The sequence below is a fragment of the Sparus aurata genome, chromosome 7, assembly GCF_900880675.1.
Source record: "Sparus aurata chromosome 7, fSpaAur1.1, whole genome shotgun sequence".
NCBI classification, from domain to species: domain Eukaryota; kingdom Metazoa; phylum Chordata; class Actinopteri; order Spariformes; family Sparidae; genus Sparus; species Sparus aurata.
The window spans coordinates 15,347,094-15,367,900 of NC_044193.1; the positions used below are offsets into that span (position 1 = coordinate 15,347,094).

Below are 20,807 nucleotides of genomic sequence, written 5' to 3' on the forward strand. Positions count from 1 at the left end.
CGCGAGTCCTTTTCCCTCTTCTTCTCCATCTTTCTCCAATTTCTCTCCGCTTTTATTACCAAAATTCTCATCTGTCTGGCCCTAGTGTCTGCCCTTAAGCATCCCCCTCACTCCTTTGTCTGTCTCTGCCCTCTCTACTCCGCCTCTTCCCATCTCTCTGCCTTTTGCTAAAGTATATGTGGCGCTTCAGCGATTCAATTTCCGTGCAGGCGCTCTCCCCTGTCCGTCAACGTGGTTTTATCTAACCGTCTCTGCGTCGATTCCCCCCTCTTTATCGCTCGCAACCACCTGCTAAGAGACAGCAGCCTCTGCTGCTTTGAAAGGGTTCACCTGTAAATATGTGTTTGTGCCAGTTGATGTCATTCTTTTTAAGTGCATACAGGTCAGAGAAGGTTTATGTTTTCTACCTGTGTATTAAGAATGATGGCTTTGATTTGGAGGGGGGGACGATGATATGGTAGGGGAAGGCTTAATTCATGGTGTTTAAGCTTCCATCAGGTTTTTGGGTGTGGTATTGTGTGTGTGGAAGAGAGCGTGGTGGAGCACGCGTTTGTTTGCGTAATTGCATCTCAAATGGTCGTTTGATTGTGTTTACGTTTCTGTCCTCTCTCCCTTATCATCTGTGCATTGTTGTGGCGAGGGCAGCCTCCCCTGTCTGACAGAGAAATAAAACGTTGGGCTGGAGCCGTTGTCTCGTTTTTAGTCTCTTCGGCCAATTTAATTGCAACTCTGCTATTAAAGATAAGTTTTAAGGCCAATCAGACAGTGTTTTTTCAAAGTAAACAAGGACTTGTGTCCTTGTTGGTAGCCCATGTGCGTGCGCGTCTACTGTAAATCCATAGCGACTTGTGTGTGTTTGTGTGTTTATTCCGGGGCTCAGCAAGCATATTAGCGCGCCATTGTTACTTTTTAATTGCTCTTACCTCCATCAGTTCCTGAGTTGGTGGGATATTACCATCGTCTGGCAGAACGCCGCCCCTCTCCTCTCTTGTTCTCGGCTCTCGTCTCCCCTTTCTATCTCTTGTGAAAAACTTGTCTGCCGGCTGGAAATGGAGGCGACGGAAGACGGTTAAAGAAACAGTGAACATGTTGTTATCAAAGTTGAAAGGCGTGGAGCTATTGTAATGCCCTCTTTGAAGTCAAGCACGGCTGTGTTTCATGTGACAAATGCACTTCAAAGCGGAGTGGATGCCTCGCTGCTAGGGCTGTTTCTCCTGTAATGGCATTCGGCCCTGCATGCTCTGTACCTGCTGATATCATTTACCTGTGGCAGCTACGCCTCTGTAGTCCTCAACATGATTACCAGTGTAGCGCGAGGGGAAGTCTGCATGGGTGTATGTTAAAAATAAAAGGCACACACAGGACTTTAAACGAAAATTTCTCTGCCAGCAAAAAACCTCCTATGAACTTTAATTTCCGTTTGCTGACATGCACAGTGAATTTTAAATACAGTTTTAGCATTTCGACAATGTGGCACAGCTCATCCTCTGCAGGAGAAGATTTCAATTAAGATGAACATTTGAAAAAAGAATTCTTGTTTATGAAGACTATGAGGTCTTATTTTCATACTTTTCGACTGTCATGTCTGTCGGTAATGGTAACATTGCCTTTTTAATTGCCAAGCACATGACAGCGCTGCTGGAAGGAAGTCTGAAAGAGCAGTAAATCAAACAATCAAACCTCAAGATTAGCCAAACTTGGAACAGGCGAAGAAATAATTTGGAGAACACGAAGACGAATGATAAAAACGGTTGCTTTTGCAGCCAACATCCGTCACAGTTTGAAAGACTGACTTCTAGCTTCGAATCTGGTCGATTGTACTTACGACCGATTTGGTGCTGGCTCATGCATGCTATTTTCTTCAACCATCACAGGGGGCTCACTTATGATTTCGCCTACAGTAAAAGAGGTTTTAAAAATTCTGGCCTCAACTATACAAATAAGACCCAGGTTGAAGTACAAATTTCCTATAATTTCACATGAAAGGAAAGTTTCCATTCAAATATAACACAAACTTTATATGAAGGTCCAGCAGATCAGTAAAAGAGAAAAAAACTGATTCATGTGCGTTTCCATATTTTTTCTTTCTTGGCGCTAATTCCCCAGTTTTGGTGCCATTAAACCATCATGAATGAGGTCCAGTACTAAGCTGTTAATAAGAAGTTCCTTTTTAGCTTTAATGCCTCACTGTGAAGTTTGTACCTCCTTAACTTGAACGTTGGTTCATGCCAATATTTTCATCGCCTAAAGCGTGATTGATTGGTCCGTTGGTTGACTGATTGTAGCATATTCTTTTTTATTATGACATCAAATTTCCACCTCTGCCGTGCACAAAAAAACCCTCTCTTTTGCAACATTTCCACTTTTTATTTTTGAATTTCTGGTGCGTTCACTCAGTGTTTCCATACGCACATTAAAAATATGCGTAAAAGAGGGATGGATATAAACACACTTCACACAGTCACTCTCAAAATGGATTGAATACTCTTTTTTTTTGCAGACACATGAGAGCTAAACTCTTTTTTTGGTGTGTACTCCTGTTGGGGATTATTATGGTGTGGTCCGGGCAGCAGTCTTGTCCTGCCCTTTCCTCCCGTCTGCCCTCCTCGCTGACATACCACACTGTCACGCTGAGCTCACAGCGCTGCTAACCTCATTTCCCTCATTATATTATCTGTCCTCAGTCTCAGATCATTGCCACGTCTATGTGTGTGTGTGTGTGTGTGTGTGTGTGTGTGTGTGTGTGTGTGTGTGTGTGTGTGCGTGCGTGCGTGCGTGCGTGCGTGCGTGCGTGCGTGCGTGCGTGTGTGTCTGTTAAGAGTGATGGCTACTAATGACAGGCAGAGGATGCCAGCCAGTGGATGTCAGGACAGCAGCAGTCTCTTCCTCCTTTCCCCTTCTCTCTGGTTGTTTTCCTGTCACTAAAAAAATCACAGAGATGGAATTGTTTTCTAGAATGATGAAATTGGGATGTAGACAGGAGGGAAGGGAAAGGTAAATGTCAGGGAAAAAAAGTTGGCAAGTAGTATGACATGAAAGCGAGGTTAGTTTGAAGAAAGAGACCATACGAGGCAGAGGAGAGAGGGATGACAGGGCTGCAAGCACTCCATATCCTCTTCATATTCCCTTTCAGTCAGCAGAACCGCTGAGAACTTGTCAAGTATTGATTATTGGGACTTGACGCCTCAGAACTCCCCTCCCTCGCTCTTTCAGGTTCCCTTTGATTTTCGCCAGCGTGCTCTGACTGCTTGGCTTATGCCCAATCTAAATGTGCAAAACAGAGGAAGCAAAGTGTCACAGAGCACTTTTCCATTTTGTTGATGCTGCAACTCTCCCCTTGTTGGTTTGACAATATTAATTGCTGTCCCCAGTGCTATTGATGGGCTGACCCGAGCCAATCACGCTCAGCCGCGCTCGGGCCCTCGATGGATCAGGCCTCTGGCAGGGCCGGGACCCTTAGGACCTGCTCTGATCCAGTAGGGCGAGGCTTAGTTAGCATTTATTCTTGCAAAGGAGGAACAGAAGCCAAGTTATTTCAAATGCATTAGCTTACTGCATGTACACTTTGTGTGAGGTCACACATGTCAAAGCGACTGTCTTCACGTGTAGACAGAGCTGATGAATGCTACTGATCTTGAGTCATTTGTCTTATTTTTCTTAAATAGCGACTCTGATACTTTGGAGGCCAATATGTTCAGATGTCAGCCACAAATTATAACTCCAGAGGATGATTATGGAGAAAGAGAAAAGGAACGACAGAAAAGTTTAAACCCAAAGTACAGATGCATACTGAACCAACAGCATACAGCACCTCTGGGAATGTTTTTTTATGTGAGTCTACTTAGAAACTGGAGTTGACTGCGGTCTTGTTCTCGGCTACCTCGGGAGAACATTCAGATTCAGGCCACTGCCCTCCCCTCCCCTCGGTGGAGAGAATGTGCCGAGGCAAGGCTTAATGTACTGCTTCAAAAAATGTCCAGGACTTCCGCTACCAGTCAATAATGTATGTGACCCCCCGTACACCCCGCCTCTGCCTCTCTGGCAGCGACTGCGAGCATAGCTCAGCTCTGTATGACAGCTTTCTCTAACTTCCACGGCTTTAGTGTTACATTTATAATGGATAGGCATTTGTTAAGGTCAGTGGCTTCAGCCGTCGGGAAAGCTACCACACGGCGTAAGAACAATAAGCCAATCAAGTTGACAGCTAAATGAGGGGGATCGTTTATGAACTTTTGAAAGTGTAAACAAGCCAAGTCCTTTGTCAGGCAAATCATAATCACAGGATGTCAGATAATGAAAGGGGGTAGATGAGAGCAAATGTCAGAGAAATAGAGCGGGAGGGAGGAAGGGGGCGGGTTGAAAAATGATGAAATAGGAACAGAAATTGTGTTTAATTGAGGGGGACAAGATTGCTTCAACTTGAGCAAAGGAACTGGGGAGAACCTTTTAGAAAGTAGGATTTGGTTCAGGCTCAAAAAAGTTCCTTCCAAACCGGTCGGAACCAAAGAGAAGGACCTTTTTAATAGGGACTGAGGTGAACCTAACAAAACGCAAAACCTGATCCTAAATTCTTTTTCATGGGTATCATATTCTGTGATACTATGCATCACCTCAGCCAACCTGACAGCTTCAAAAGCATCCCTGAAAGCACCCACGGAGCAACAGAGGCGAGATGTGAACTTGTCAACACAACACATCGCTTCCTGTGGTTAGTTTTTAGGCCAAAAAACAAAAACGACAAATAAGAAGAGCCTGTGGGAGTTAGGAGAAAATGGAGTCTGACCCCACGCGGGACCGGTCTGGTCTGGCCTAATCAGGTTTGTGGTGAGAAACAAAGCTCTGTAGTGAAGACAGAAACCAGCAGAAACACATCAGGGATCTGTAATCAGGTAGAGATGCCAGACTCCTCTTCCAGCGCTAACAAATCTAATCCAGTCGCCACGGCAAGTCTTGTTAGCCCCGTGTGTTCGGCTTTTACCCTGTCAGCTCCAGTGAAGGCTTGTGAATGCGGATGTTTGTGTATGAGTGTGTGTGTGTGTGTGTGTGTGTGTGTGTGTTTGGGGAGACAACAGGGCCTGCCTCTCTGACTGTGTCAGTTTAATTATTGCTGTCATCTCGTACCGAGCCTGAGCCGCGGCAGAATGATTTGAGAAAAAAGGGAAAGTCATTTCCTCCCTCTTTTTGAACTGCATCATACACTTTGGCAGGACCACCTATTGACAATAAGACATGACAGGCACATTTGAATATATGCGAGAGAGACGCACAAACACAGGCAGACAGATTCGCCCACAGTAGCGCAACATACACAGAAAGACAAACACGCCACCTGGAGTGTTCATCCTGGTGATGTGCTGGAATTGAAATTCACAGGAGTGAGTAGTACCTACTTATCTCTTGATTTGTTTTTCCAGTTGAAAAAGTCCCTGCTACTATGCAAGTTATTTTTGACAGAGAGCTTTAACTCACATCTCCTTGCATGGTTAGTTACACTGCATGAATGATATGCCAGAATAGATTATCTGCAGGTGGAATCAAGTGGTTAAATATTCAGCAGAGTGCAGTAGAGATTAAATTACCATTGGCCACGTATGATGATGACATTCTGTGTATTTTTTTAAAACTTTTATTTCATTAAAGGCTCTTGTTTTTCCTATGAACAGAAATAAATAGACTCAATACTAATGCACTGTTGTCAAAAAAAGTGGTTGTCACGATAAATTCTAACAGTAAACCACTGTAATAATGCTGTTGCAGTGCATGATGGGTAATCATTTGGAACATTACAAAAAACTGTTAAAAGAAGCTGCTGCTGAATTTGAGTTTAAGTGACATTCTGAAGTGTAAAAATGGTACATTACAAAGAAATGATAATTTACCAATAAAATATTCTAGTTTCGCAACAATAGGCTAACATGAAAAAAAAAACAGTACATCACTGTGATAATACTGTAAGTTTACTGTAGCTTTTGTAAATATACAATAACTGCTGATGTTATTTCAGCATCATAATGTAATTTTAGATCAGAATACCTCTGACTAGGTTGATATAGAGACAGAGTGTCTTACTGTGATTTTCATCAATATTACGGTAAAAATAATTACACAACTGTGAATTTACTGCAATTATTAGTCAGTAATTTACTGCAACATTACAGTAATAATCTTTACAGCGTAGTTACACACATGGAGTTTCCGTTTCAGATTACAGACTTCATTACACACATGCAGGCACACTTGCATACTCTCACATTTGATGATTGGCATTTGCAAAAGCTGTTGCGAGACAGAAAAGGTCAAAGGGCTAATGTCTTAACACGTGTCAGCGGAGAAAAACATTAACACTCGCACACGCAAACACACACCATCACCCACTCGCTGAAAAGTGTGTCTCTATCGACACAGGGCTTCATAGGCAGCGTCTGACATTTTGCTGGGAGTGTGAGGCTAAGCGTTCAGACCTTTAGAGAATGTTATTCTCTCATTCCTCTCTCATCCTCCCTTTATTCCACCATCCTTATCTTTGTTTGTTCCAAGAGCACTCTTTGTTGTGGATCTCAAGCAGATGCACCTGCTGGAGGTTTTGCCTCTCGGTGCCCTGATGGACACACACACACACACACGCACACACACACACACACACACGCACGCACACACACACACACACACACGTGTAAGAATTTCCTTTTCAATTCTCAGCAAGATCTGACCAAGTCCAAGCCAGAGAGGACACAGAGGCGTCCACTGTGTCTGTTGCTGTTCTCCATCAGACCAGGAAGTAATCAGAAAACAGCATACACATGAATCAATAGCCAAACTGAGCCAAGCACAGAATGATATGCAACGATATGCAGTGGCCAGGTGTGTTGCTATGGTGAAGGAAATGATTGGCCAGGCTCTAGATTACAGTGTTCACTTCCCAAAACAGCCTGCCTGAACACACACAGCAGCAGCACAACACACATGCACACACACACACGCACATAACCTCACACAAGGCTCAGCTGAAATAAGCCGGCTGATTGCAGTAGTTTTACGGGTAAAGCCATTTGAATGGAAATGGAAGTGCATTACCAAATCTCATAGACACCAGGAGCAGCTGTGAATGAGAGAAATGACTTGCTATGAGAACATACTATGCACATCACAGTTGGAAGTGGAAAGAAGTGCCTGTGTGTATGGGGGCGAGTAATCCCAGAGAGTCAAGCTGTTATTCAGGGTCCCCGAAAACCTTCCATCAGGTCCTTCACCTTTAGCCTGTTGAAAAAGCTGTGCGCCAGCTATTATGACCTCATGCTTCTTTTTATTGAACACAATTTCCTTGGCATCAGACCACAGGCAGTTACATCTTCAACCATCAACTCCAGCACAAAAGCTTCTCATGGCAAAGCAGTTACACAGATCAACACCTTTAGACATCAATGACTCATTATTCATTACCACGTTACTGCGTTAAACAAACTCTCCAGCATCCCACACGATGCCTCCAGAATGATTATCCTCCCGTACCCCAATCTTTCAGCCATGATCGGCAGAGCCATGACACGCCTCACACACATAATAGCAAATGACGTGGATCGCCCCCTCAGTGCATTCTCCAGGGGCACTGCTCTCTGGTCTTAGAAACAGGACGTGATGACTTGTGGACTTGTTGACACTGATTGTAAAGATACGGACGTATCTGAGTGCATATATTTGTATCTGAGTATGAGTGACGAGGGCAGAGATATGAATGAGTGTAGTACATGTATGGGCGCGAGTGTGTGTTTTATGAATCATGTATACTGTATGTTTCCTTGTAGAATATGCAAAGGCCGTCAATTGAAATCTCTCCGAGGGACAATCATGCACAACATATACATATTCACCAGTGCTGGAATGATTAATCAATTAAAGGAGCAACACAAAATAATTGACAAGTGATTTATCAAAACCAGGTCTGCGGGTCATAAATGAAAATATACAAAGGGGTCACTTTGTTGTCAATTGTTTTATGTAACTTTTCACTTGTTCCAGGCCGTTGTTAGAATAATTGATTCATTGTTAAAGGATAAGCAAACCCTGAAATGAAATTTAAATCGTCAGTTGAAGTTTCGTAGTCCACGAAATATTTTTGGAGCTTAGTTATAAAACTTAAATAAAACAACTGAAAACAATGAAAATTAAAGCTGCAAGCAGCGTTGAACGGGCCCTCGCAGTCCACGCGCGTCGGGGCGTGCTGCCGTCGATGCATGCTGCCGTCGGGGCATGCTCGAGCAACACCTTCCGCTGAGGAAGTCGTTGCTTCATAATTCGATGGACTGCTATTGCCTGTTTGAAATGATGTACGCTGAAGTCAGAAAAACTGTGTGAACTGCTGCATGATTCCCCGGACAAAGACTGAGTCGATCCTCCGCCTCTGGAGCTGGCGGAAGAGAATGTGCACACTAGGCATGATGCAATGAAATAGTTTCAGGAACATCAGGAACATGTCTATGTATATGTTGTCTATGTGTAGTAAAAGATGTGGGATCCACGTCAAGCTGAAGAGAACTTTTTCTACAGTTCTTCCAGCTGCTCTCCACTGTAGCTATGATGTCACGCATTCTATTTCAAGCAACACCAGTGTTGGGAATAACGGCGTTAGAATAAACGGCGTTACTCACAGCGTAACTTTTTTTCAGTAACAGGTAATCTAACCAATATTACTATTTCCATCGTTACAATGCCGTCACCGTTACGGACTATTAAATGTGGCGCGTGACAAACTGAAGCTGATCACTGAAGCTGTTGTCATCCATCTCTGCTCTCAGCCACCGGAGCTGTAGAGCTGTATTTTTTTTCCTCCGGTGAAGGAGGAGGGAGGAGGGAGGAGCGAGACAACCGCATAAGTGGTGATGATTGGCTCCCTAATGTTGAGTGAGAGTTCTTAAGCCAATCAGTGGCAATGTTCGGTTTACACACAAGCCACACACGCACACAGCAGCCTCACACACTCAAACTAGCAGAGGGGAACTGCGGCAATGGCGAGTCCGGAGGGAAAGTAAATGTTTGCAAAGTGGAAGTACAGACACTGCTTTAATCTCTTTTGTCCACGTCCGTTGTAAGCAACTCTGATCTAATGAGGCCTCTCTCAATGGCACACGCTTTTACAAAACTAACACTGGACAAAACTCTGTTGCTGACGCTGTTGATGATGATAGCAGGCCATTTTCTAAATACATATGTAGATGCCAAGTAGCTAAAATGACTGCCGAGCTCAAAAGGGGGAAGAAATAAAAGTAGCGCAATAGTTAATTTCCTGGTAACTAATTACTTTTATGGTGGACTAATTCTGTTACTAACTCAGTTACTTTTTGGGAGAAGTAACTAGTAACTATAACTAATTATTTTTTAAAAGTAACATGCCCAACACTGCGCAATACACACCCATTATAAAATGAGAAGACGGCCTAAAAATCTTTAAAACTAAAACTGTGATGATTTGAAAACCGTAAAAGATTTTCAAAAACTGATTACCTGCCCAATAGTTTGAGATCTTCTGACTCTGTAGAAGTTGGAATGGAGTGTCTAGCTCAAAGTATGAGGGACAAGAAAAGGAAGCAGGTCAATGAGTTTTGAAGAGGACTTGAAGATCCCATTGACACTGATTAGACTGCGACCAGAGCGCCATCTATTGGCCGATTTGCACCAAATTTTACACAAAGCCTCATCATGCCATACCACACAATGAAGAGTATTCATGTGATGATCAGACAGTATTTTGTAAAGATATGCAAGATTGTCTGTTTTCAACACAATATGCAGGAATTTGTCATTTTATTTTTCGGGCAGTTTATGGACTATCAAAATTCTTTTGATAACTTTTTGTCAGGAGGGTCCACAGATGCTACATGCAAAGTTTGGTGCAAATTGGTCAAATTCTCTAGGAGGAGTTCGAAAAAGTAAGTTTTTCATTTGTCGCGATTTTGCGAACGGAAAGTTACTGCAAAAGTGGGCGTGGCCTACATCAAACAATTCAGATAAATTCAGTGAATACAAATATATGTGGATTAATAATGTGGAACATATTAAGTGGGAGTTATGAGCCAAAAACGCTTTTGAATTGAAAATAGCGCCACCTGGTGGTCATTTTCGGTGAGTGAGTCACAGGGGCCATTCTATAGCACCTCTATGAATTTCATTTCCATAAGTGTTATGGTGTGGGCACAGGGCCAATTATGCAATTAAAGTGACGCCAGAGCGCCACCTAGTGGTGGATCGGTAAACCCTTTGTCAGATGTCCTCAGGAGGGCACTGACAATAAATGTACCTAGTTTCGTCTTATTCCGATGCACCGTTGTGGAGATATAAAATACATCAATTTAAAGAGCGCCACCTTGTGGTCATCGCCTAAAATTTTGCACAGCGCCTCAGGGGCTCATGGGGAAGTAGTATCCTGAGTTTCATGTCATTAGACCACACCAATGTGGAGATATGCAACACTTCCTGTTTGTAACCAAATCTGCAGGAAGTTGTTATTTAATAACTTCAAAATTATTTATTTTAATTAGAATCCTTTAATAACTTTTTGTCAGGAGGGTCCACAGATGCTGTGTGCTAAGTTTCGTGCAAATCAATGAAATCGCCTGGGAGGAGTTCGAAAAAGTAGGTTTTCGACATTTTGCGACGTAGCGAAAAAAAACGTTAGGCGGAAATGGGCGTGGCCTATACCACGAGATTCAGCACAATCCACTGAACGCGTCGATATAAGGTTTTTGAATGTGCGACAAAGTATATGGGAGTTATTAGCCAAAACGCGCTTTCCTTAATAACAGCGCCACCTAGTGGTGGAAATTCAGGACGACAATAGATTATAAAATTTTTCGCCAGGTGTGACTTATATTCCAAGTTTGGTGAGTTTTGGGGTATGTTCAGGCAGTGAAAAATGCGATCATTTTGGACAAAGGAAAAAAAAAAGAATAAGAAAAATCAGAATAATCATTACAATTACAATAGGGACCTCGCAGGTTCCCTGCTCGGGCCCTAATTAAAGCTGCAAGCAGCGTTGAACGGGCCCTCGCAGTCCACGCGCGTCGGGGCCTGCTGCCGTCGATGCATGCTGCCGTCGGGGCTTGCTCAAGCAACACCTTCCGCTGACGAAGTTGTTGCTTTATAATTCGGTGGCCTGCTATTGTCGGTGTGAATAATGTACGCTGAAGTCAGAAAAATTGTGTGAACTGCTGCATAATTCCCCGGACAAAGACTGAGTCGATGGTCTGAAATTTTTTTTCCTCCGGTGAGGGAGGAGGGAGGAGCGAGACAACCGCATGAGTGATGATGATTGGCTCCCTAACATTGAGTGAGAATTCTTAAGCCAATCAGTGGCAATGTTCGGTGTACAAACAAGCCACACACACACACACCAGCCTCACACACTCAAACTAGCAGAGGGGAACTGCGGCTATGGCGAGTCCGGAGGGAAAGTTGATGTTTTCAAAGTGGAAGTACAGACACTGTTTTAATCTCATTTGTCCACGTCCATTGTAAGCAACTCTGATCTAATGAAGCATCTCTAAAAGGCACACGCTTCTACAAAACTAACACTGGACAAAACTCTGTACTGACGCTGTTGATGATGATAGCAGGCCAGGTGTGGCTAACGTGTGCTTTAAAAACTGAATACATGCCCAATAGTTTGAGGTCTTCTGACTCTTTAAAAGTTAGAATGGTGTGTCTAGCTCAAAGTATGAGGGATAAGGAGAGGTTGAAGGTCGATGAGTTTTGAAGAGGACTTGAAGATTTCCCCATTTACTTTCCATTCAAAATGATTAGACTGCGACCAGAGCGCCATCTATGGGCCGATTTGCACCAAATTTTACACAGACCATCAATAGGCGATACCACACAATTATGAACATTTATGTGATAATCGGATAGTATTTTGTAAAAATATGCAAGATTGACTGTTTTCAACACAATATGCAGGAATTTGTCATTTTATATTTCAGGCATTTTAAGGCCTATCAAAATTCTTTTGATAACTTTTTGTCAGGAGGGTCCACAGATGCTTCACGCAAAGTTTGGTGCAAATCACTCAAATTACCTATGAGGAGTTCGAAAAAGTAGGTTTTTCATTTGTCGCGATTTTGCAAATGGAAAGTTAGCGCGAAAGTGGGCGTGGCCTACACCAAACAATTCAGCTGAATGCAGGGAACACATAGGGATGAGGTTTAATAATATGCAACATATTAAGTGGGAGTTATGAGCCAAAAACGCTTTTGCATAGAAAATAGCGCCACCTGGTGGTCATTTTCGGTGAGTGAGTCACAGGGGCCATTCTATAGCACCTCTATGAATTTCATTTCCATAAGTGTTATGGTGTGGGCACAGGGCCAATTATACAATTAAAGTGACGCCAGAGCGCCACCTAGTGGCGGATCGGTAAACCCTTTGTCAGATGTCCTCAGGAGGGCACTGACAATAAATGTACCAAGTTTCGTCTTATTCCGATGCACCGTTGTGGAGATATAAAATACATCAATTTAAAGAGCGCCACCTTGTGGTCATCGCCTAAAATTTTGCACATGGCCTCAGGGGCTCATGGGGAAGTAGTATCCTGAGTTTCATGTCATTAGACCACACCAATGTGGAGATATGCAACACTTCCTGTTTGTAACCAAATCTGCAGGAAGTTGTTATTTAATAACTTGAGTATTGTGTGGTCTATCAAAATTCCTTTAATAACTTTTTGTCAGGAGGGTCCACAGATGCTGTGTGCCAAGTTTCGTGCAAATCGGTGAAATCGCCTGGGAGGAGTTCGAAAAAGTAGGTTTTCGACATTTTGCGACGTAGCGAAAAAAAACCGTAGACGGAAATGTAAAAATATGAAATGGGCGTGGCCTATACCACGAGATTCAGCACAATCCACTGAACGCGTCGATGTAAGGTTTTTGAATGTGCGACAAAGTTTATGGGAGTTATTAGCCAAAACGCGCTTTCCTTAATAACAGCGCCACCCAGTGGTGGAAATTCAGGACGACAATAGATTATAACATTTTTCGCCAGGTGTGACTTATATTCCAAGTTTGGTGAGTTTTGGGGTATGTTCAGGCAGTGAAAAATGCGATCATTTTGGACAAAGGAAAAAAAAAAGAAGAAGAAGAAGAAGAAGAAGAATCATTACGATTACAATAGGGACCTCGCAGGTTCCCTGCTCGGGCCCTAAATATTTCCATACAGGTCTTCTGGCATAATTCAAGTCTTTGGAAGCCCCCTAGAACAAAACAGACCCAAATTAATTTGAAAACAAATATTTACACGCTCTAGATGTAGTTGACCTTTGGGCTTAGCAGCTACATCGATGTCTTTAATATGGTGTAAATAATGTCTTTTCATATCAATTTGAATCTCAGTGCTTTCAGAGACCTGGATTACGCCAGACAAGCTGAACAGGGCCACTTTATTTTATTATCACAATTCCCTATCGACTTCAGTTGTTTAGGAGAAAGTTTTGTGGACTTGAAAACTTCACCTGACTTTCCCTCAGTGTGAGGGAGAGTAGATAATGACTGAATTTGAATGTTTTTGTGAACTGTTCCTTTAAGTCAGAGCAAGAAATGCTGATACATTTATTGATAAAATATATTGATAATTATACAAAAATAGATGAATTATTGATTTACACACACTCACTCATGCACTCAGTTATTATTAACTTACAGCAGATATCCAAGTGCTTGAGTGACCTGTGCTTCTCAACCACAACCATCCATGTAGCCAGTGTGACGGTCGGATTCTGATTCATATCTTGCTGTGATATTCCTCTTTCTAGTTTTCCACAGCAAAGGGAAATGCAAGTCATGAAGCAGGGAGAGATGCAACTTAGATTTCTCCATGATTATCTTTTATTTGAGAATGATGATGGTTACATGTTCCCTGCTTTTGACCCCCCCCCAAAAAAAGCTATTTCAAAAGATGAGGGAGGGAGGGAGGGAGAGAGAGAGAGAGAGAGAGAGAGAGAGAGAGAGAGAGAGAGAGAGAGAGAGAGAGAGAGAGAGAGAGAGAGAGAGAGACATTGACTTTAAGGCACACAGATACCCACTACACCCTACAGGCACACACAGCAGACGGTAGCAGCGAGAGGGTGGTGATGGAATGAGTGTGTGTGTGTGTGTGTGTGTGTGTGCTGTGGAGTGTATGAGAGAGAAAGAGTGCATGTGTAAAACAGCATGAAGTGATGATGGAGTTTTGTTGTGGTAGTGTCCAAAGAACCTGAGGCAGTCATTACCTCTACTGCTGAACCATTTAGGGAAATAGCCTCTTTTCACAAGATGGCCAAAAGTCTGTCCGCTATCACTGTGTGTGTGTTTGTGTGTGTGTGTGTGTGTGTGTGTGTGTGCCCCGAGGGGTTGTGATGTTGCTCCAGTGCTGAGGGGCACTTATAAAGCCAGTTGTGAAGCTACTTTATGCACGGGTGTTTCTCTGCCTATTATTATTTGACCCACTAATCAATTCACTTTTTGGACTGGCACTATTACATCTCTCCTCTCTTCTTCTCCCCTAGAGACTGGTGGAGGCAGCAGAAGAAGCCCATCTACAGCACGAGGAGGATCCGGACCTACAGGTATGTGTATACCTGTATACATTACCACAGTCAACACGTTCACTCCCTGTTTTTGTAAGCTGATTAATTAAATTATGCTGTACATTTTTTTTACGCTACAGAAGCCAGTGCTCATGAGATTAGTGAGGGAGAAGGCCCAGCGCTGACAAGGGGCCTCTGTAAACACTACAGAGGAGAAATGGGGAGAAAAGGCATTAAGAGCCTTGTTCTTAAGTCTGTTTTGCTTGACTGGGCTTAACAGTCTTTTCTCTTGTAGAAGTGCTTGTTAGCCCACATCCCTCTGTGATCATTTTTTCAGCGTATGTCTCAGCCTGCTACTGTCACACTGTCAGGTGTTCACAGTCCAGCAGGAGCAGATGCGCCATCAAAACATGCATACAAAAAAAAAAACACAAGTGTTTTTTATTTATTTTAGTAATGAGTGACACATAGCTCACAGCTGTTTTTATGTGCTTATGGCTGTTAATGAATGGTGCTAACGTTTGCCAGACTCTGCAATCAATGCTTTGGTGATCAGATTCACATTCGTCTGTGGTCAATGCCACAGTACACAAAAGCACATTTTTTCTGGTCTCCAGCAAGCTGCTTTATTTCTAAATGCTAAAAATATATCATGTAAACAATGAAGACATTGCTGCAGTGATACCTTCAAATTAACAGTCTGGCCGATGTTTCAACATTTTTACAATTATCAGTATCTGTTCTTTTTGTTGTTGATTGCCGATAAAAAACATTTTAAAATGTAGTACTTTTTTACTGATGCATCGTCCTTTTCCCTGTAAGTGGTCACCACTCTGTTGTCTCAGTGTCCACAACACTATCCAGAGTTAAGATAATTAGTCGATCAACACAGATTCATTGGTATTTGCTTGCTAAATTTGCAAAATTTTGGTTCCAATCATTGGTTATCAGTCTCCAGGATTGCTAATAATCTGTGTCGGTCGACCCTGTTGTGGAAGAAATATGACTTCCAGGACATGATGTCTACAAAGAATAGGAGGTCATATGTGTCTTGTACAGGCGTTAAAGTCTGGATAATGATAGTGATGATTGCTCTACAAGCAATCTTCTCACAGTCTCTGCAACCTAGATACTCAAAGCTACTGTAGATATGATGTATCTACAGAACAGATGTCTGACGAACCAAGCCAAGACTAAGCTAACTGTTTACGTAAACCTCGTAAGGAGGCCTTCAATCTATCTATGTTAGCAGACTAAAAGTCTCAGACCTACAATATATTGCCAAAAGTATTTACTCACCCATCCAAATAATTGAAATAAGGTGTTCAGCTGTTCCAGCTGGCCACAGGTGTATAAAAGCAAGCACCTAGGCATGCAGACTGTTTCTACAAACATTTGTGAAAGAATGGGTCGCTCTCAGGAGCTCAGTGAATTCCAGCGTGGTACTCTGATAGGATGCCACCTGTGCGACAAGTCTAGTCTTCAAATTTCCTCGCTCCTAAATATTCCACAGTCAACTGTCAGTGGTATTTTAACAAAGTGGAATTGATTGGGAATGACAGCAACTCAGCCACAAAGTGGTAGGCCACGTGAAATGAGGTGCACAGTGCGCAGAGGTCGCCAAATTTCTGCAGAGTCAATCGCTACAGATGTCCAAACTTCATGTGGCCTTCAGATTAGCTCAAGAACAGTGTGTAGAGAGCATCATGGAATGGGTTTCCATGGCCGGGCAGCTGCATCCAAGCCATACATCAGCAAGTGCATTGCAAAGCGTCGGATGCAGTGGTGTAAAGCACGCCGCCACTGGACTCTAGAGCAGTGGAGACGTGTTCTCTGGAGTGATGAATCGCGCCTCCCATCTGGAAATATGATGGATGAGTCTGGGTTTGGCCGTTGCCAGGAGAACAGTACTTGTCTGACTGCATTGTGCCAAGTTTAAAGTTTGGTGGAGGGGGGATTTCTGGTGTGGGGTTGTTTTTCAGGAGCTGGGCTTGGCCCCTTAGTTCCAGTGAAAGGAATTCTGAATGTTTCAGCATACCAAGAGATGTTGGACAATTCCATGCTTCCAACTTTGTGGGAACAGTTTGGGGATGGCCCCTTCCTGTATCAACATGACTGTGCACCAGTGCACAAAGCAAGATCCATAAAGACATGGATGAGAGAGTTTGGTGTGGATGAACTTGACTGGCCTGCACAGAGTCCTGACCTCAACCCGATAGAACACCTTTGGGATGAATTAGAGCGGAGACTGAGAGTCAGGCCTTCCCAACCAACATCAGTGTGTGGCCCTCACAAATGCGCTACTGGAAGAATGGTCAAAAATTCCCATTAACACACTCCTAAACCTTGTGGAAAGCCTTCCCAGAAGAGTTGAAGCTGCAAAGGCTGGACCGATGTCATAGTAAACCCTATGGATTAAGAATGGGATGTCACTTAACGTTATATGAGAGTCAAGGCAGGTGAGTGAATACTTTGGCAATATAGTGTATTTTGAGCCGAAATTCCACAACAGACCCCTACTCCCTGCATCCTCGATTGTTCGTATTACCCAAATGGGAAACCCAGGTGAGGCCCTGGTGATCGGTGGTGTTCGCCCAGATCTTTATTCTATTTTGTAGGGCTGCAACTAAAGATTATTGTCATGGTTGATTAATCTGTTCATTACTTTCTCAATTAATCAATTATTGTTTAATTATTCTATAAAATGTCAGAATATGGGGATAAGCAGTCCGCCAAGATGACGTCCTTGAATGTCTTGTTTTGGCCACAACACAAAGATATTCAGGTTACTGTCGTAGAGGAGTAAAGAGAAAAACAGAAAACATTTACTTCGAAGAAGCTGGAATCAGATAATTTTTTACTTTTGATTTGTTTAATTTGATTTGTTTCAGCATTTTCCAACTTGGGTGTAAGGTTTATAATTGTTGGCATCATTCAGTTCTGATTACTGCACACAGGTACTGATACACTGTCAACAGTCTATTTAGCTGCCATAGGTTGTCAACTATTATGGTGTACTAGCCGTTTTTACACAGCCTCTCCGCATTATCTCCGGAGCGGTGGTTCACCAATTCTCCGCCGATGGTGATTCACACAGAGCGAAGCATCTCCGCCTTCACGTGTGTAATTCACACAGGAAGCCGGAGCTGCGGCTCCTAAAGAGGCGTGGCGGTACACGTCATGTTGATGACGTCGGTGATTCCCCAGGTGTTCCCCCGTTAATCTAAACCCGCGGACAGTTTATAATCATATGGATGCTGTTATAATGTGTAGTGATTGAGATCCTGACCCACCAAACATCCTGGAAAGTGACATTTTTTCGCGCTAAATTAGGCTACATAATTATACATAATCACCATCAGTAAACAGGATGCTGTCTGACTCTGTCACTCGGGAGGCTGTTTTCTGGGGGAAAGTTCCCTGAAGTCTCGGTCCGGAGGGCTGACGGTCGCGGTGATTTATTTTTTACGTCACAAACACTCGGTGAGTTAAGGTTTTTTGCCCGGTGACAAACGCTGTTTTTTGAGCAGAAATGTGAGGAACAGTTGGTAGGACAGGCGGGAGGACGCTTCTCCACGTACAGCTGTGGTATTTGTTTTCCTCATATAAGTTGCTAAAGACAGTTACAGTTACTACGTTGCTTTTGTTCGGTCCTGTAACGTTGTTTTGTGGGACATTTCTCTGTATTTAGTTGAGTGAAGGACCTGTGGAGTTATCAGACTGTCAGACCCACACGCCCTCGCTCCGCGCCTCCGGCTTATCCGTTCACACTGGGACGGCTCACCAATAATGCGGCCCTGATACTACCTCCAGAGGCGGATCAGCACGGGAGCGAAATTTCCCCCCTCTCCGCATCTGAAACTTTCACACAGGGGAGGTTGCGGAGAATTGGCGCAGGATCACCGCATGCAAACGGCAGTGTGAAAGAGGCTAGTGACTCTTGTAACTGTTTAGTAAAACATAAATGGTGTTAGCCCCAACCTCACTGTAGCCAAAAGTTCGCAGTTGAAAATATGTTAGAAAGGAACATGTAAATGTGAACTTAGCTCACTCAAATTTGTCATGTCTTACAGATCATGTTGGACATTCTTTACTCCACCCAGATCACAGGAGGTTGATATTTAGCAGGATACCCATTGTTGAACTCTTCAGCCTAAGTAGAACAAATATGCCTCTCAGTCAATGCATCATGACTGCGCCTACAGATGTATGATCGTAACAGCTGAAAGATTCAATTGTACGTGGGAAGCATACATATTTTTTCAGAGGTGAAGCAATTAATCCGCATGATTCCGTGCCAGAATTTACCCTGTGACAAACACATTTTGAGCCGGAAAAATAAATTGTGAATTATTTATGGTTTTATATCACTGTCATATTGCTCCTCAAAAAAAAAAAAAAAAAAAAAAAATCAAACCCATTTCAAACTCTTTCCTGTGAGTTCCAGCGTCAGTTCTGCAGACTTGGGCAAACGCATTCAGCTAATCATATCTACATACACACCCCCAAACCCAGCCTCTGCTCTCATGGTTCTGCCTCAAATCCATTTGAGCAGCTTTAATTTTTAGAGTACAGCTTTGTATTGTGTGTGTGTGTGTGTGTGTGTGTGTGTGTGTGTGAGAGAGACAGCCAGAGAGAGAGAGACAGACAGACAGTGCGCTTGTGATGTTTTTTGCCTGAGTTCTCCTGCCTCATGCACATCTCAGTACGGAGTTTATAAAAGTAGGAGGAGCGACAGCAGAAACTTGAGTTTTAAAGGGAAAATATGATGCTAAGCTGACTCGGGAGTATTTGCTGCTAAACTACTTATAAAGTCTGTGGCGCGTGTGTTGTGTGTGCCTGTGTCTCTGCCTGTGGGGGCGAGTATGTGTTTACTCTGTCAGCTCTTTAAGGCCTTACAGTGAATGCCCAGAGGTTTTTCTGCTTTCATGGGCCATTAAAGAGGATCAATTACTAAATTTAAGCACTGACTTCTGTCCTCTCCTGAATCTTCCACTCATAGTGCCCCTTTACTTCTTTCTCTTGATTCTCCAAATGCTGTGCAATTTCTGCATCTTTTCCCTCTGTTTTAATTTACAATAACAATGGACTGAACATGTTTTCTAAATTAATCGTTTAACCATTTTTTAAAAAAGAAAACAGCGATATGAAAAACGTGAAGTGTTGAAATGACTTGTAACCTGACATGAGAGGTGGTTTGTTTCACCAAACAACATAGGTGTTTTTTTTTTTTTTTTTTTTTTCATAAATCTGTCTGGTGATGAGCCACTGCAAACTGTTTGGAAAAAGGGCAGGTGCTTTCAAACAGCACCTTGAAGGTGATTGGACGAACCACCTGTCTGTAACTGTTGACCACAGGCTAACTTCAGCCACTCAGATCAACAGTAGGAGAGCTCTACCAGCTGTGCCGGTTGTGAAATCAAACTCTTACAGAAGGTGGTCGGGAGAAGATCGAAAATATCTTTCAGTGCTGTTCTTTGATCTTCTTTAAATGAACAGAAGGTTGTCCAGTTCTGATAGCACCGCTGGGCCAATGTTGTTTACAAGCCAGCAATCCCTTCTTTACGTCATCACATCTAAACTGTGCCAGTAGCTGCTGCCTCTACTTCAGCTGACTGGTCTGATATTTGTTTGACTGGCCACAAGCGTAAAGCTTGAAGCCTGGCTAGACTGATTTGCGGGATTAAATATCTGGGATCTTGTGAATCCAGCTGCCTCACAAGGTAAATGTCTTGGTCCCTTGTTAGAAATAGCCGGCAGTTTCACACTGAGCGGCTTTAGCTGCAGTCACTGACTTGGCAGCCTTTTCCCTTGATGCCACCAATGTCCCCACAGTCAACTAACATGAAAGTCATGTCACAAACATGTAATGTGAACATGATATGACATTTATTGTAGTCGTATCAGTTGTTTGCAGAAAAATTAACTGCCAACATTTTGTCCTGGCCACCGGGTTGCAGGTACACCAGGAGATCAGCCAGTCAAAAAAATTGTGACAATCCATTGCAAGATGGTAATGTGTATTCAAAACGTATAGACTACCACCAATTCTCTATATCTGACAGTGAAGAATATTTCAACAATATACTAACACACTCTGTCAGTAGAAAGTTTATCTTATACAACACACACTGAAATAAAATAGGTTGGTTACTGAAGAGTAAATTGGCAGGTGGAGCACATACATGCATATTACATAAGGTTACCTGTATATGTTTTATATGAGGGTGCACTAGTTATCTAAATGTATCTCCCTTTATCT

The 20,807-nt window shown here is 42.9% G+C and overlaps 1 protein-coding gene across 2 annotated transcripts in view; it reads left to right on the plus strand.

Annotated features, from left to right (window-relative positions):
• The window catches only part of cacna2d3a (calcium channel, voltage-dependent, alpha 2/delta subunit 3a), a 129,379-nt gene that overhangs the window by 28,126 nt on the left and 80,446 nt on the right, over nucleotides 1-20,807 (plus strand). For both annotated transcript variants that reach the window (XM_030423179.1, XM_030423180.1), the window contains exon 4: nucleotides 14,525-14,584. In XM_030423179.1, the coding sequence (XP_030279039.1) occupies nucleotides 14,525-14,584 (60 nt within the window). The remainder of the gene's footprint in view (nucleotides 1-14,524; nucleotides 14,585-20,807) is intronic.